The sequence below is a fragment of the Pleurodeles waltl genome, chromosome 9, assembly GCF_031143425.1.
Source record: "Pleurodeles waltl isolate 20211129_DDA chromosome 9, aPleWal1.hap1.20221129, whole genome shotgun sequence".
Classification (NCBI taxonomy): domain Eukaryota; kingdom Metazoa; phylum Chordata; class Amphibia; order Caudata; family Salamandridae; genus Pleurodeles; species Pleurodeles waltl.
The window spans coordinates 939,084,520-939,100,392 of NC_090448.1; the positions used below are offsets into that span (position 1 = coordinate 939,084,520).

Below are 15,873 nucleotides of genomic sequence, written 5' to 3' on the forward strand. Positions count from 1 at the left end.
CGCAGAAAAGAAAAAAGATTTTGTCGGAGCCGAAAAAATCAGTAGAAAAGGTTTTGGTGCCGAAACAACCGGCATCCGAACCGAGAAGCAGTTCCTACTCAGAGGAACAAGGACTGTCCTCTCAAATGAAAAAATACAGATTTGAAGAGGAATTACAAACAATAGAGCCAGATCACACGCAAAAGAGGCTCTTTATTCAAAAAGATACTGGGAGGATCAGCACTCTTCCCCCAATCAAACTCAAAAGGAAACTTGCCTTCCAACAAGGAGACAAGCAACCACAAGCAAAGGTGGTGAAAAAAGTAACTCCACCACCTTCTCCACCACCATCAACTCATGCATCACCGGCGCAAACTCCACCATTAACACACTCGCCAGCTCATACCACAATGAGCCAGGATGATCCAGATGCATGGGACCTCTACGACGCCCCAGTGTCAGACAATAGCCCAGAGTCGTACCCAACTAAACCGTCACCACCTGAGGACAGTACCTCATATGCACAAGTGGTCGCTAGGGCAGCCGAATTCCATAATGTATCACTACATTCGGAGCCTATTGAGGATGACTTCCTCTTTAACACCCTGTCCTCCACCCATAGCCATTATCAAAGCCTTCCCATGCTCCCGGGAATGCTAAGGCACTCAAAACAAATATTTCAGGAGCCAGTTAAAGGCAGACCTATAACTTCAAGGGTGGAGAAAAAATATAAGGCGCCACCCACAGACCCTATATTTATTACAACACAACTGACACCGGACTCAGTAGTTGTGGGGGCAGCTCGTAAGAGAGCCAACTCGCATACATCAGGCGATGCACCACCTCCGGACAAGGAGAGCCGCAAATTTGATGCAGCGGGAAAAAGAGTTGCAGCACAAGCAGCAAATCAGTGGCGTATCGCCAACTCGCAAGCACTCTTGGCGAGATACGACAGGGCTCATTGGGATGAAATGCAACATCTCATCGAACACCTACCCAAAGAGCTCCAAAAAAGAGCGCAACAGGTGGTGGAAGAGGGACAAAGTATCTCGAACAATCAGATACGGTCTTCCATGGACGCAGCGGATACAGCTGCACGGACAATAAACACTGCAGTCACAATTAGGAGACACGCATGGCTGCGCACATCTGGGTTCAAACCTGAAATACAACAGGCTGTGCTCAATATGCCGTTTAATGAACAGCAATTGTTTGGGCCAGAGGTGGACACTGCCATTGAAAAACTAAAACTCCCCGCAGAGCAGAGGCACATTTCGGAAAACACCTTTTAGGGGAGGGTTTCGAGGCCAACCCACAGAAACCAACACCTCACAAACAAGACCACCTACCTACCAGGGACAATATCAAAGGGGAGGTTTTCGGGGCCAATACAGAGGAGGCCAATTCCCAAGAAATCGGGGAAAATTTCAAGGTCCCAAAACCCCTCAAAATAAACAGTGACTCACAAGTCACACAACCCCTTCACACAACACCAGTGAGGGGAAGACTAAGCCAGTTCTACAAATCTTGGGAGGAAATAACAACAGACACTTGGGTCTAAGCAATTATCCAGCATGGTTATTGCATAGAATTTCTCCAATTCCCTCCAAACGTCCCACCGAAAACACACAATATGTCAAAACAGCATATAGATCTTCTAGGACTAGAAGTTCAAGCATTACTGCAAAAGGACGCAATAGAATTAGTACCAAGTCCACAGAAAAACACAGGAGTTTACTCACTGTACTTTCTAATACCAAAAAAGGACAAAACTCTGAGACCAATACTAGATCTCAGAACACTAAATACCTACATCAAATCAGACCACTTTCACATGGTCACATTACAAGACGTGATCCCACTGCTCAAACAACAAGACTACATGACAACATTAGACCTAAAAGATGCGTATTTCCATATACCGATACATCCTTCACACAGAAAATACCTAAGGTTCGTATTCAAAGGAATACATTACCAATTCAAAGTGTTGCCATTCGGAATAACAACCGCGCCAAGAGTCTTTACAAAATGCCTAGCAGTAGTAGCTGCACATATCAGAAGGCAGCAAATACACGTGTTCCCTTACTTAGACGACTGGTTAATCAAAACCAACACGCTAACAAAGTGTTCAGATCACACAAAGTATGTCATACAGACCCTTCACAAGCTAGGTTTCTCCATCAACTATGCAAAGTCACACCTTTTGCCGTGCCAAACACAGCAATACTTAGGAGCGACAATCAACACAACAGACGGGATAGCCACTCCAAGTCCACAAAGGGTTCACACATTTCACAAGGTAATACAGGCCATGTATCCAACACAAAAGATACAAGCAAAAATGGTATTAAAACTCCTAGGCATGATGTCTTCATGCATAGCCATTGTCCCAAACGCAAGGTTACACATGCGGCCCTTACAACAGTGCCTAGCATCACAATGGTCACAGGCACAGGGTCAACTTCTAGATCTGGTGTTGATAGACCGCCAAACATACATCTCGCTTCTATGGTGGAACAGTACAAATTTAAACAAAGGGCGGCCTTTCCAAGACCCAGTGCCACAATACGTCATAACAACCGATGCTTCCATGACAGGGTGGGGAGCACACCTCAATCAACACAGCATCCAAGGACAATGGGACATACATCAAAGACAGTTTCACATAAATCACCTAGAACTGTTAGCAGTATTTCTAGCGCTGAAGGCATTTCAGCCCATGATAACTCACAAATACATTCTTGTCAAAACAGACAACATGACAACAATGTATTACTTAAATACACTCAACACAGTTGTGTCTCCTAACACAAAAAATATGGCATTGGGCGATTCACAACCACATTCCCCTAATAGCACAATTTATTCCAGGGATCCAAAACCAGCTAGCAGACAATCTCTCTCGAGATCACCAACAAATCCACGAATGGGAAATTCACCCCCAAATACTGAACAATTACTTTCAAATTTGGGGAACACCCCAAATAGACCTATTTGCAACAGAAGAAAACTCAAAATGCCAAAACTTCACATCCAGGTACCCACACCAGCGATCCCAAGGCAATGCTCTATGGATGAACTGGTCAGGGATATTTGCGTACGTTTTCCCCCTCTCCCTCTCCTTCCATATCTAGTAAACAGATTGAGTCAAAACAAACTCAAACTCATACTAATAGCACCAACATGGGCAAGACAACCTTGGTACACAACACTACTAGACCTGTCAGTAGTACCTCATGTCAAGCTACCGAACAGACCAGATCTGTTAACACAACACAAACAACAGATCAGGCATCCAAACCCAGCATCGCTGAAGCTAGCAATTTGGCTCCTGAAATCCTAGAATTCGGACACTTAGACCTCACACAAGAGTGTATGGAGGTCATAAAACAAGCTAGAAAACCTTCCACTAGACACTGCTATGCAAATAAATGGAAAAGATTTGTTTGTTACTGCCATGATAATCAAATTCAACCATTGCACGCATCTCCAAAAAATGTAGTAGGATATTTACTACATTTGCAAAAATCAAATCTAGCTTTCTCTTCCATAAAGATACATCTCACCGCAATATCTGCTTACCTGCAGACTACTCATTCAACTTCCCTATTTAGAATACCTGTCATTAAAGTGTTTATGGAAGGCCTAAAGAGAATTATACCACCAAGGACACCACCTGTTCCTTCATGGAACCTCAACATTGTCTTAACAAGGCTCATGGGTCCACCTTTCGAACCCATGCATTCCTGTGAAATGCAATACTTAACGTGGAAAGTTGCATTTCTCATTGCCATCACATCTCTAAGAAGAGTGAGTGAGATTCAGGCATTTACCATACAAGAACCATTTATTCAAATACACAAGAATAAGGTAGTTCTAAGAACAAATCCAAAATTCTTACCAAAGGTTATCTCACCGTTCCACTTGAATCAAACACTAGAATTACCAGTGTTCTTCCCACAGCCAGATTCGGTAGCTGAAAGAGCACTACATACATTAGACATCAAAAGAGCACTAATGTACTACATTGACAGAACAAAACAAATTAGGAAGACAAAACAACTATTTATTGCCTTTCAAAAACCTCATACAGGGAATCCAATTTCAAAACAAGGCATTGCTAGGTGGATAGTTAAGTGTATTCAAACCTGCTATCTTAAGGCAAAAAGAGAGCTGCCTATTACACCAAAGGCACACTCAACCAGAAAGAAAGGAGCTACCATGGCCTTTCTAGGGAATATTCCAATGAATGAAATATGTAGGACAGCAACCTGGTCTACGCCTCATACATTTACCAAGCACTACAGTGTAGATGTGTTCACTGCACAACAAGCCACAGTAGGGCAGGCTGTACTGAGAACATTATTTCAAACTACTTCAACTCCTACAGGCTGAACCACCGCTTTTGGGGAGATAACTGCTTACTAGTCTATGCACAGCATGTGTATCTGCAGCTACACATGCCATCGAACGGAAAATGTCACTTACCCAGTGTACATCTGTTCGTGGCATGAGTCGCTGCAGATTCACATGCGCCCACCCGCCTCCCCGGGAGCCTGTAGCCGTTTAGAAGTAGATCTTAAACAATTGTACATTTGTAAATATATTACTTTAAACCTTTATTATGTACATAAGTATTCATTCCATTGCATGGGCGCACTATTACTAATATACACAACTCCTACCTCACCCTCTGCGGGGAAAACAATCTAAGATGGAGTCGACGCCCATGCGCAATGGAAACGAAAGGGGAGGAGTCCCTCGGTCTCGTGACTCGAAAAGACTTCTTCGAAGAAAAACAACTTGTAACACTCCGAGCCCAACACCAGACGGCGGACTGTGCACAGCATGTGAATCTGCAGCGACTCATGCCACGAACAGATGTACACTGGGTAAGTGACATTTTCCATATAGTAGGAGTCATCATCACTTCCATATCTATTAGGTGAACTAGTTTCAGCCTGTTGGCCGCACGGGGTCCACATCTTTCTTCAGGACTGGGGATCCCTATTCCCTAGATTCTTAATTCCTACATCTTACAATTCAAGCAGGTGCAGATGCTCACCATACCCACTGATGTACGTCTTTTTCTCCTGCTATTCGGGCTGCACTTAGCATGCAATTGAAGAGGTCCTGCATAGACATGTAAATATAAATTAACTGAAATTCAAAAACCAAACAGAAAATCAAAAGACAAATTAAATGCAGAATACAGAAAACATATAACCAGAAGGAAATCCTCCTTGAGAAACGCTGAATTCAGCTGATCATGAAAAGGTCATGCCACACGTGGATGAGGTCTAAATCACTCTGCTATAAAATGTGAGGAAACTGCTGAGCATTCCAATATGCACTGCAACATGGTGTTGAAAATATGTGAATTGTGGTTGCATGCAAATCCTGTGGCACACTGGCTTCTGCACATACCCTGTACTAAACTAGGGAACTCCTCATAGAGGAGGTAAACGAGGGTGACCTGGTAGTCACCCACTGAAGGTGAGAGAAGTTAAGAATAACCATCAAGTAATCGCACAAACATTGTGGAAACACCCGTTGTAATGGATATCATATTTCCACTCACTTGGTCAAAAATGACACCCTGCAGTTTCACCTATTGTGTCGTCTAGTTGCCTCCTGGCGATGCAGGCAGTGGAGGCACGCCAAGCTATGTGAGAGAAGTAGGGCGTGTTGGGGCTAGTGGCATAAGCACCATGCAGCACTTTTAATGTGATGCACAGCTTGCATCACTAGTCAGGCCCTATATGTGTAAGCTAGAAAAAAGTCGGGGGACCACTAGTCACTCATGCTTGCTTTTAAACGTTGTGACACCAGTTAGCAGAGCATTCCCACAATTCAAAATCGAACATTGTACTAAAGATTGTAGCTCACTTTAGTGGACTCGGAGTTTGTTGTTACTAAGATTCTAGTAATATTAATATTCAACTTTTTATTTGAGAATGCACTTTTTCTAACTGCTGATGTACTGAACAAACTAATATATTTTTAAAAATCCACCTTGGAATGATCTTAAACGTCTTTCTTGTATGATCATCTAACAGCATCATTAAAATCAGTGACTGCACCCTTCTTTTTGTTTACATTCCATCTAACCTTCAATGACTGTTTCCCTAACCATGCTTATTTGCATGCCTTGCTATTTTCCCACTGTGTTCCTTTCATTTTCTCTTCTGTTCTTTTAGTTTCTACCCTTCAGATAAAAGTGTCTTCCTCCCCTTCCCACTGCCAGTCTCCTCCTCCTGACTACAGTGACTACAGTGCTTCTACTTCTGCTGAGGCTGCCCCGCCGCCTTCTTATGCAAAAGCTATCTCAGCAGCACCTACTTCCCCACAGCCTCATTGTAAAGCTCCTTTCGAGCCTTGTAACAGAAGCAGCACACCCCTAGACTGTACTCAAAGACAATCGGCGTCACAGCCTTCTACGCCTCGGGCTTCTGCCTACTCTTCGACACAGCCGAGCCATGGGATTGTATCCCGGAGCATCAAGCAAATTTCTTTGTCCCCACCACCTCCTTCTCATTCTCCATCGTCTCCTCATCAGACTGTCAGACATTCTTCTGTTTTATACTCTCCTCAGTTTTCCACTCCATCTTCGGGACAGAAAGGGGGGTTGCTGCCGCCGCTTGTTCCAGTAATTCTTCCAGTGATTCCTGTGCACAATGGCAGAATGAGAGGATCTACGGGTCTAATGGTCCAAGACTCCTCACAGAATACATCTGAGATTGCCCTGCATGACAAAGTAGATGAACATTTAACAACACAAATTCCCAAACACTCCTTGAGGGCACCAGGTCAAAGTGGTGAGCACTCTTTCCTATCTTACATAGAAACGGTGCCCATCTCTCAGTTACCAGTCATTGCCAGCCCAAAAGTTGCTCTCATGCAGGCTTCTGGGCAGCACTCGCAGCTTACCTCCCACCCACCGCAGCCAGTGTACCAGTCTATGTCCCACCTTGTTTCACATTCTCCTCCATATGCCGCTGTATCTGAATTGAATTTGTCCAAGTGGACCCCTCCTTACATGACGTCATCAGCCATTTCCAAATTAAGTAAGTATGTGTTTTAAATATGTGTATCATCTGAAAGAAGTTTAGATGTGAACTTATTAAGTCAGTGGTTCCCAACCTGTGGTCCGGGGACCCCTGGGGGTCTGCGAAGCCTCTCCAGGGGGTCTACAACTAGAAAATTAAATAATATTAACAAATATTAACAAATTAGGTGCCCAGCTTTCAGTAATGACTCAGTGAGGGTCCCTGGGTTCCAGTAATGGTAAAGTGGGAGTTCAAGGATGTCAAAACGTTGGAAACACTGTATTAAGTACATGTGTTTTAATGGCCTACAGTTAAATAACACCAGGTTCGAAAATATATAGAGAAGTCCAGAAAAATGTTGAAGAAAGAAATACCTGAATATACTCAGATTCTGACAAAGGTAGAAAAAAGTAAAACTTAAGGGTTACTGTACCAGCAGGTGTCTGTTTTAGGGCTATTTTTAGCTTTGTAGATAGAGTTATGGTTAAGCATGGAATAAAGGATCGTTCTTAGGGTGGGATTAGCATTACATTTAAGATTAAATTTGCAGTAAGTGCTAACATAGGTTTGAGATCAGTGTAATTGTAAAGGTGAGGGTGTGGGTTGGGTATAGTGTGAAAGCTACAGTTAGGATAAGGTATTAAATGGAAGTAACTAATGGAATTACTGTTAGGATAAGTGGTTGCATCTAGTGTTCGTGTTATTACAATGTGCGTAGTGCAACAAGGTTACAGTTTGGGTATGTCGAAGGTTACTGTTCTGTGTTAAATTCAAGTTGTGGAAGGTTAGGATAGGGTTACAGTTCAGGTGAGGGTGTGGTTGTCATTGCTGTTAACAGAATGGGAAACTGTTGTAAATTAAAAAAAAATATATTTAACTTTTTTTTATCTCAAACGTAATGCAAAATACAAATACAAGATGTTACAAACATTTGTGTTCCAAAATGTAACTTTTTACATTGAAAATATGACCATTTCGCTTAACATTTTGTAAAATGGATTGTGGGCTTTATTTAATGCCATTTATTCCTCTATATAAAGTGTAGAAGGCAAACGAAAAAGCATAAAAGAAGCAGATTCTGGTGGCACACAAAACAAATAGAAAACAGTTGCTTGCAGATGATTGATTACAGCATGTCTCACAGCAAAGCAATACTATGATATTTTTATACATCCATGTAGTATATGCTTTTATTATATACCTATGTGTAAGATTCCTGTCCTACACAGTAACTGAATTAGCAAGAGCATGCAGTTAACCTTGCCTAGAAGAGAAGAGGCAAAAGTGGATGATTTGAAAGATACAGTGTGGGTGGTCATTTTTAAATTAGGGGAACATTTCAGAATGCAAAAACTATTTGGTAAGTGAAGGAAATTAGGCTCTGCTTATACATAAATCAGGCAAATAGCTGTATAGAAAGCACCACTCTAAAGATGTTTTATGGCTAGATGGCAGCTGAAAAGATACTTATGTGAAAGGAAACTAATAAAAATGCTTCAGAATTAATATAAATCTGAATGAGATCTTTTAAATCAATGGCATATTCACCTGTTAATGCATGGTACGTTTTATGATCATCACAGTTTTTCTGAGATGGTTAAAAACAGAAGGCTGTAATAAGCAGACATTGTGTCTGATAAACACAGTAATCCGTTTTCAATTTGAAAGTGTGGCCTTCTGATGTGCTTTATGTGCCTTTGAAATTGCCACTAAGCATTAAACTGTATCATATGTTGGATACTAAGATTCCAACCGGGGATGCACTATTAAAATCCTAAACATGAAACAGTGACTGTTCGCTTTTGATCAGTGGGTGCTGTTATGGGTATCTATCCACAAACACCTGGGCACATTCTGAATTTATGTTTCCCTCACAGACAGATTTGTTCAGTTATTATAGTAGAGTTATTGGTAATGTATCACTAAAAAGCTCCTACACAAGGGAGTTCAGGAGCTTGTCCATACACTAGTATAGGTTGTGAGGTAAATATTTCACTTGGTGACATACAAAAAATGATGCTAGTTAATGGTGTGGGCATTGGAAGGAGAGGGTGTGAAAAGACATCAATTCTGGTATGAAAAATGGTGACATGATTGTGGTGTAATACTGTCTCCTGTTAAGCTTCATCATACCCCTTCAAATCAAACACTAACAACTATCCTGTTAAACCCATAAGCTGCATACTGCATGAATCTACTTGAGCAGTGCTCTTCAGTACGTACAGATGTGCTTACTTAATACAGCTATCTGCATATAGACAAGAGGGTAGGATTTGCAAAGTAGAAAGGTAGAGGTACCCAGCCTTCGACAACACTTGGGTACCTGCTCACATTCAGTATGCCTGGTACAGCTCTAGTGGAATTAAAACACGTATACTCTGGTTTAATGCAGAACCAATGCCTTGTTTGGTCAAACAAGTTGGCACCTAGAGAAAAGCATGCACAGTAGTAACATTGCTGGTTAAAATGCATTCCTAGAGCGCTTCTTGTTAAGAAACCTGGAATGTTACCACTTCAATAACAAAGTAATTTAATTATTTTAAACCTTTCAGACGTCTCTAATAAATACAATTCAGTAGTAATATTATGATGCCATAATAGCTGTATTGCAAACACTATTGGCATTAATGACAACAGCAGAAAAAACTTAATGATGCATTTTTAAACAAAGTGAAGGGAAACATCGGATAACATTAAAAAAATTACCCCACCTCATCTATTCCCTGTATTTTAGCTGAGGAACATAAACCTATAAATATGCCAGTTCAAAGACAACAATGCATTTTCTCCACATATTTTCAAACAGGCCTTTATTTTGTATGTTACATCATAACAAGCTATAAACTTCATCCCTCAATCTTAGATTTTTATGAATATTTTCTGTTTCACATCACAACTTTTTTTGCTGCACTCCACATATTTTTCATTCATAATATGGTGAACATTGTAGTCATCCTGGCCACTTATCTGTAATACCACAGTTCAGGTTTTTAAGTCTGGTTCAGCAGCAGAGTTTATCTGAATAATTTCCAATACACATTTTAAGACCTTTCCACAGAAAATCATCACTTGAAACTGCCAAGCTGGTTATTAAAGCTCAAATATTTTCTAAATTCAGAAACAGGGAATTTTTACATGTTTTTTGAATTCCAATATTTTCAATAACCGCTTTCCTGTTGTGTAAGTCTGTCTGTTTTGTTGACATACATCTGTGGTATGTTATATCTTAAGCTTAGAAAGCTACTGCTCTTCTGTGAAGGAGATGGTGATAGCGATATTTGACACTTATGATAGGATCAATAATGTTAACATACTTATGACCATGTAGACACACAGCAGACGGAAATAGTAGAAATTCACAAAACAACAGCTAAGATAAGTTTCAATTATGGGAAAAAGTTGTGAACAATGTTTTTACTGAAATTATTCATGTCTTTATGTCCATAAGTACAAGTAGAATATAATACTACAAGAGAAGGGCCCCACAGCAAAAAATTCTAATTGGTGACTAGGATTCCCATCACACAGAATGCACTTTTCTTTTATTGTGTATTTAACTTGGACTGATTTCCTTTAGTATTGTGAACTTGCCTTGATTTCCTTTGTTTTTAGCCTGTGTATTTTAATTATATTTTGGTTTCCTTATAAGCCAAAGTAGTCTGGTTGTTTATCACATAAATATTTATGTAATTTGGTTGAGGTCTATTTTGTGTAGACATTACCTAATGTATGTTGGATATACTTGTAAGGATGTTGCTGTTCTAGCCATTTCAATGATTTTGGAGACACCCAGGTAGTTTATGTAGCCACACTCATATGTGGAGAATTTGATGTAGGAATGGAAATTCTTGCAATCCCGATTAAATTATTTGAGTGACTGTTTTTATCCCCCTCCCCAATCAAAATGTTATCATCTGTACAACATACACAGGTGAGTTGGTATTCTTGGTTCACAAAATAATTTTTCAGGCATGCCTTAAAAAGATTGGTTTATTGCAGTGACATTTACTTGCCCATTATAGTTCCCTCCAGCGGCATTGTGCTACATTTGTTATTTGTCGGCACTTTGAGACTTGTTTTTCGTCATCTTGAGATTGAGGTCAGTAATATCATTTTTTGGCTTTCAATATTTTTTTATTTTCTAAATAACATTCTTTTCTACATGACACTTTTGAAGGCTATAATAAAAATGTTCTTCTAGGCAGGGAGAGTTATTACATAGACGTTTCTGTACTCCACTTCAGTTTCAAATCATTTGCGTCTCAGGGACATGTTCAAGGGTTATATGGATATTTATTTCTGGTTTAGTAATCTAAGCATATTTATAATGTGTAAAAGTAATTTCCATATGTTATATAATATCCACCTCATTAGAAAAACTCCATCACAAGAGTCACTAGCTGTCAACTTTACTTGTAAATCAGCAAAAATATCAAGAATTGAATGAGTATCCAGACAGATTTACTATCTCATCCTCCAAAGCAGAGTGTCTCAAGTCAAAGTAGCCTTCTTCTAGTATCATTGACCCTCACTTATCACTTAAATTCTCAATCACATGTTATCAGTAGCTGGTAGTAGATGAGCAGACTGGTTACATTTAAGGTTTTTAAGATTTATGTGGTTCGAAAGGAATAACTATTATGCACTGGTGAAGTTTTGAAGAAATCTTAGCTCCAGATGAATAATAGCATTTTGTAGTTTTAAAGGGACTTCCAGCGATACTGTAAAGTCTAAACATGACTTGTATTGTTATCTCGCTGGATCCAAAAATTAATTAACATGCATGTGGCTTGTCTCTTCTCCGTAGATACGCCATGTTTATTATTTAAACAACTTTTCAAGTGGGGATAGGGAATACATATTGTCACTTTCAGATCACCGTCTCCAGATTGACACATGTTTCTAAGAATTCTCTTAGGAACTCCTATTTCCTGAATATTATGAAGCCAGAGAGCAAAGAGTAGATTGTATGTAAGCAATTGCGTAACCAGACAATTTTCCCAGCTTTGGCTTTGCAATTGCAAATAGCCTATGTACATCTTTCCTTGGTAAGTCTACTTCCCTCTCCCTATCCTTTAGGAGTAGGCGATGGTGTTCACAACCACTTTCTATCTCTGCCTTGGAGCCAAGTCACCAAACATGTTCTGCCTTCAGCTCACTCTCTAGCGTCGCCTTCAGCCCACGTGCCAGCCTCCTTCAATATTAAGTTGGGCAACCCTTCACCTACATGAATATCATGGTAGTTTTCATGCAACCACTATAAGGCAAGTCTGTAGCTCTAAGGTCCTCTAGAGCCTACCAATTAAAGGCATAGATTTGCTAGCAATTTGTGCTGGGTTTGCATTACTTATTTTCCACACAAACCCAGCTCAAAGCTTTGTGGTGGTATTTACTAGTTGTCTGATTTGCATTGAGAGGTTGGCCAAATACCCCAAATTAGTAATTTGCTCTACTTTGCATCAAGAGCACATTCCTCGGGTAGTTATGTGTGTTCCTATGCAGCCACACTTTGGTTTTGAGGCAAATCTCTCTACTAACAATTGTAGACGGAGATTTGCTCCAAAACCTTACTGCTTCTTGAGGCAGGCTTAAAAGAGGAGAAATGTTGTAAAGTCTCCATATTTTTCAATATTTGCATATGTGTATATTGCACTTAGTGCAAGTGTTTGTGTTTGTTTTTGCCTGGCAGCATAAAGTGTGACAGCTCAAGGAAAAAAGAAAACAGCACCATATCTTAGTAGATATGACACTGTTCAGATCTCCCCCTTTAATACAATACAGCACAGAAACTTTGGTTACTTCACTGTCTTGGGTAAAAAATGAGTAAAACTGCTAAGTGTTGGGAGTTTACACAACTTGCTGACAGCCACACTAACATATCTCATGTGCTGCTGACAGCCCTCACCAGCAACCGAGCAAACAATCCAGACCCCATGTTTGTAGGTATACTTTCCCTTATGTAGTGAGCATGACCCTATGATGTCATAGTGAAAAATACTTAAATACAAGTTCCTTCACAAAACACCTACAACTATGTAGTCTTTAGGTAACAAATCACATCCACCTAGAGCATGGCTGAGTATGGTGTTTTGCGATGGAAATGGAAACTAATGCCACTGCGTCGGATAGGCAATTATTTAGTAAAATATATAGATATCCGCACACACTACCATCTCAAAATGTTTCTTGCAGATACCGACATCAGTGTTCCTTTAGAGAGGGAGTGCAACATGGCTCTTGTTTGTTGTTTTTAGATGTAAAGATAAGTCATGATGCCGTATGCTTTGAGCCCAAGGAATACATTTGACCATTGTTCCATGTATTTGCAAATGTTTGGATGTATATATTGCGCTGATAAATTTCCCACCCATCCCACATAGTAGCTTAAATGCAACAAGCAGTGTTGTCGTTCAAAATAAAATTATGAACGCGAAAGGCATAAACTGATAGCATTTGATATACATATGCCTATAATATATTAATTTTTACTGTTTACCTTGAGTGTGTCCTTATCACTGAAAGCTCACTCACATAAATTTGGCAGCTTTTAGGCCACAATATCAAGCTGAAATGTAGGAGCCCAGGAGTTTGGGGTGAAAAGGCATGCCCGCAGAAACTAATCTCATAGCATAATTTATGAAGGTGCATTTAAATAATAGGGCAGTAGAAATAGCAGCATGCTGAAGAATTAAGTGATGCATTGATGACAGATATATAGCAAAAGAAAACCCTGGCTCAGTACACCGATGAATGCTTGGGAAGTTTCACCAAAGTACGAGAAAGGGTACCCTTGCCATAGTCAAAAGAGGCAGATAATATAATGCTGAATTGCACATGATATCCTATTAAAACAGTGCTTTTCCTGTTCATTGCAGTCCCTGCTGTTCCACCTGGGCATCCTTCTGCTGCTGCTCTCGTTCCTGTCGCTGTTTCTTCTGCAGCAACACCTTCCCCATCAGGGGGACCATCGCCACCACCCTCGGGACTGCCTCCACCAGTCGTAGCCACCCCTCCACCTCCTCCCCCGCTGCCAGTAGCTGCAGTACCAGCGTCTTGCTATGATGATAATTCCGCATCTGGACTGGCTGCTGCGCTGGCCGGTGCCAAACTGAGAAAAGTACCAAGGGTAAGAATCACTGTTTTAAATTACCACTTAGATTTACTGAATGCATTGCTTTCTTATCAGTTTTGTGTCATTATCTGTAAAAACATTGCAGGACAATTGTTTGACATCCAAAAATGTAAGTACAATATGTAAACTGTGAAGGGTTAGAACCACTTACTTGTCCCATCCTGAACCCTTTGTCCTTAACGTTTTCCACTTCCCCTTAAAAATGACCTAGTCCCTTAAGACTTGAGTCACAGGGTCAGTGTACCCAGAAGTTTTGTCTTTGAGGGATCGCCTTTGATTTGTCACTGCTTGTCTTTATCTTTCAACACTAGGCTTTTTGTGCCACTAAAAGGTTTCTTCAGTTCAAATTTCCTATTATTTACAATTGTATGTACCCATCTGTCCATTAAGTTTGTTCTTTTAGTAACCTTTCTTCCTTCATATATATTTCTCTGACTTTCCTCCACATATCTTTGCCATGGATTTTACCTGACAATTTTTATTTCATTTTCTTCCAACATTATTTCTTTATTTGTCTTTTTTAAGTACTATCTCTTTATTATAATATAGATAGCGATAGCACAGAGACATACACTGTAAACCAACAAATGAATATTAAATGTCTTTACCAAACAAACTTAAAATGCAATATAATATTTTGGCAAGTTTTGGTTCTCTATATTAAGACTATTCAGATTATTCACTGAAATAGATGATCATTGTGAGGAGACTTATGTCTCAGTACTCCCATCCCTACCTCAGATAGGAGATGTGAATCACTCAGTCTAGTATACTAGGAGGATTTCAGAATTGTGATGCAAGAGTAAATATCAAAAAGGCATAACAAAAGATGGTAGGGGTGGCACCAAGGGAACAATATCAAATAGGCATAACAGAGGATGATAAGGGTGGCACCAAAGGAACAATAAACAGTAAAAAATGATCTTCAGGAGGTCGAAAAGGCCAGGGTGTGCCCATGACTGGTGGTGAAACCACTTTCGTTGTAAGGCTTGGATCCAGGATAGGGACTAATCATGTCTCTATTTTTCAAAGGTTGTGTGCACTTTTATGTGGATTTATAATGATAGAAAGTGTAAAGAATGGAGCCAAAAAAATGAGGCCCAATGTGTTATGAGGGCTACTATGAATTAGGAGTAACTCCACCTCAAGAAAGTCCATTCTTATTATCCTCAAACAATATCTCCCCCTGGTCAAGCAGGCCTTCCATGAATTCCTCTGTACCCACAACCTGAATGAACACTCACACCCAGTCTCCAACAATCACTTTTGAGCAAGCCAGAAACAGGATCAATATTACAACACTACAACTGTATACTTTTTCTGCAGTACTTTCAAGAGAGAAAATAAGACATGGTTGCATTGGTGAAAGAGATGTTTCTTCACCAACACTGATTTTAGAAACTCCTCTACGTAGCCTCACTTTCATGATTGACTAGAACTGTCTCATTGGAATAACCACTTTTCTTTGAACCCTTGATCAGGTTTCTGACCACTTTCAGCACCGTGAGCAAGGCCTCGTCAGCACTGAAAAATATTTTTTGACAAAGAATGTCTCCAGACGACCTCCCTGATGAGAAGGTCAAGGGCCAACACACAGCCCTAGCAATTTAAGCTACGAAAACATTTTCCAGGTGCTCCAACTGCCCAACCCTGCAGAAAATGGATGTAAGGGGACCACTTAAATTTTCTCTGCTCTCGCTACATTGGAGG

At 40.2% G+C, this 15,873-nt stretch overlaps 1 protein-coding gene across 4 annotated transcripts in view; it reads left to right on the forward strand.

Annotated features, from left to right (window-relative positions):
• EVL (Enah/Vasp-like) overlaps positions 1-15,873 on the forward strand; it is a 403,985-nt gene that overhangs the window by 335,628 nt on the left and 52,484 nt on the right. For 3 of the 4 annotated variants that reach the window (XM_069208320.1, XM_069208318.1, XM_069208319.1), the window contains exon 6: positions 13,907-14,157. In XM_069208320.1, the coding sequence (XP_069064421.1) occupies positions 13,907-14,157 (251 nt within the window). Of the gene's footprint in view, positions 1-6,182; positions 7,050-13,906; positions 14,158-15,873 lie in introns of all 4 variants that reach the window. The other variant, XM_069208322.1, reaches the window with a different exon arrangement.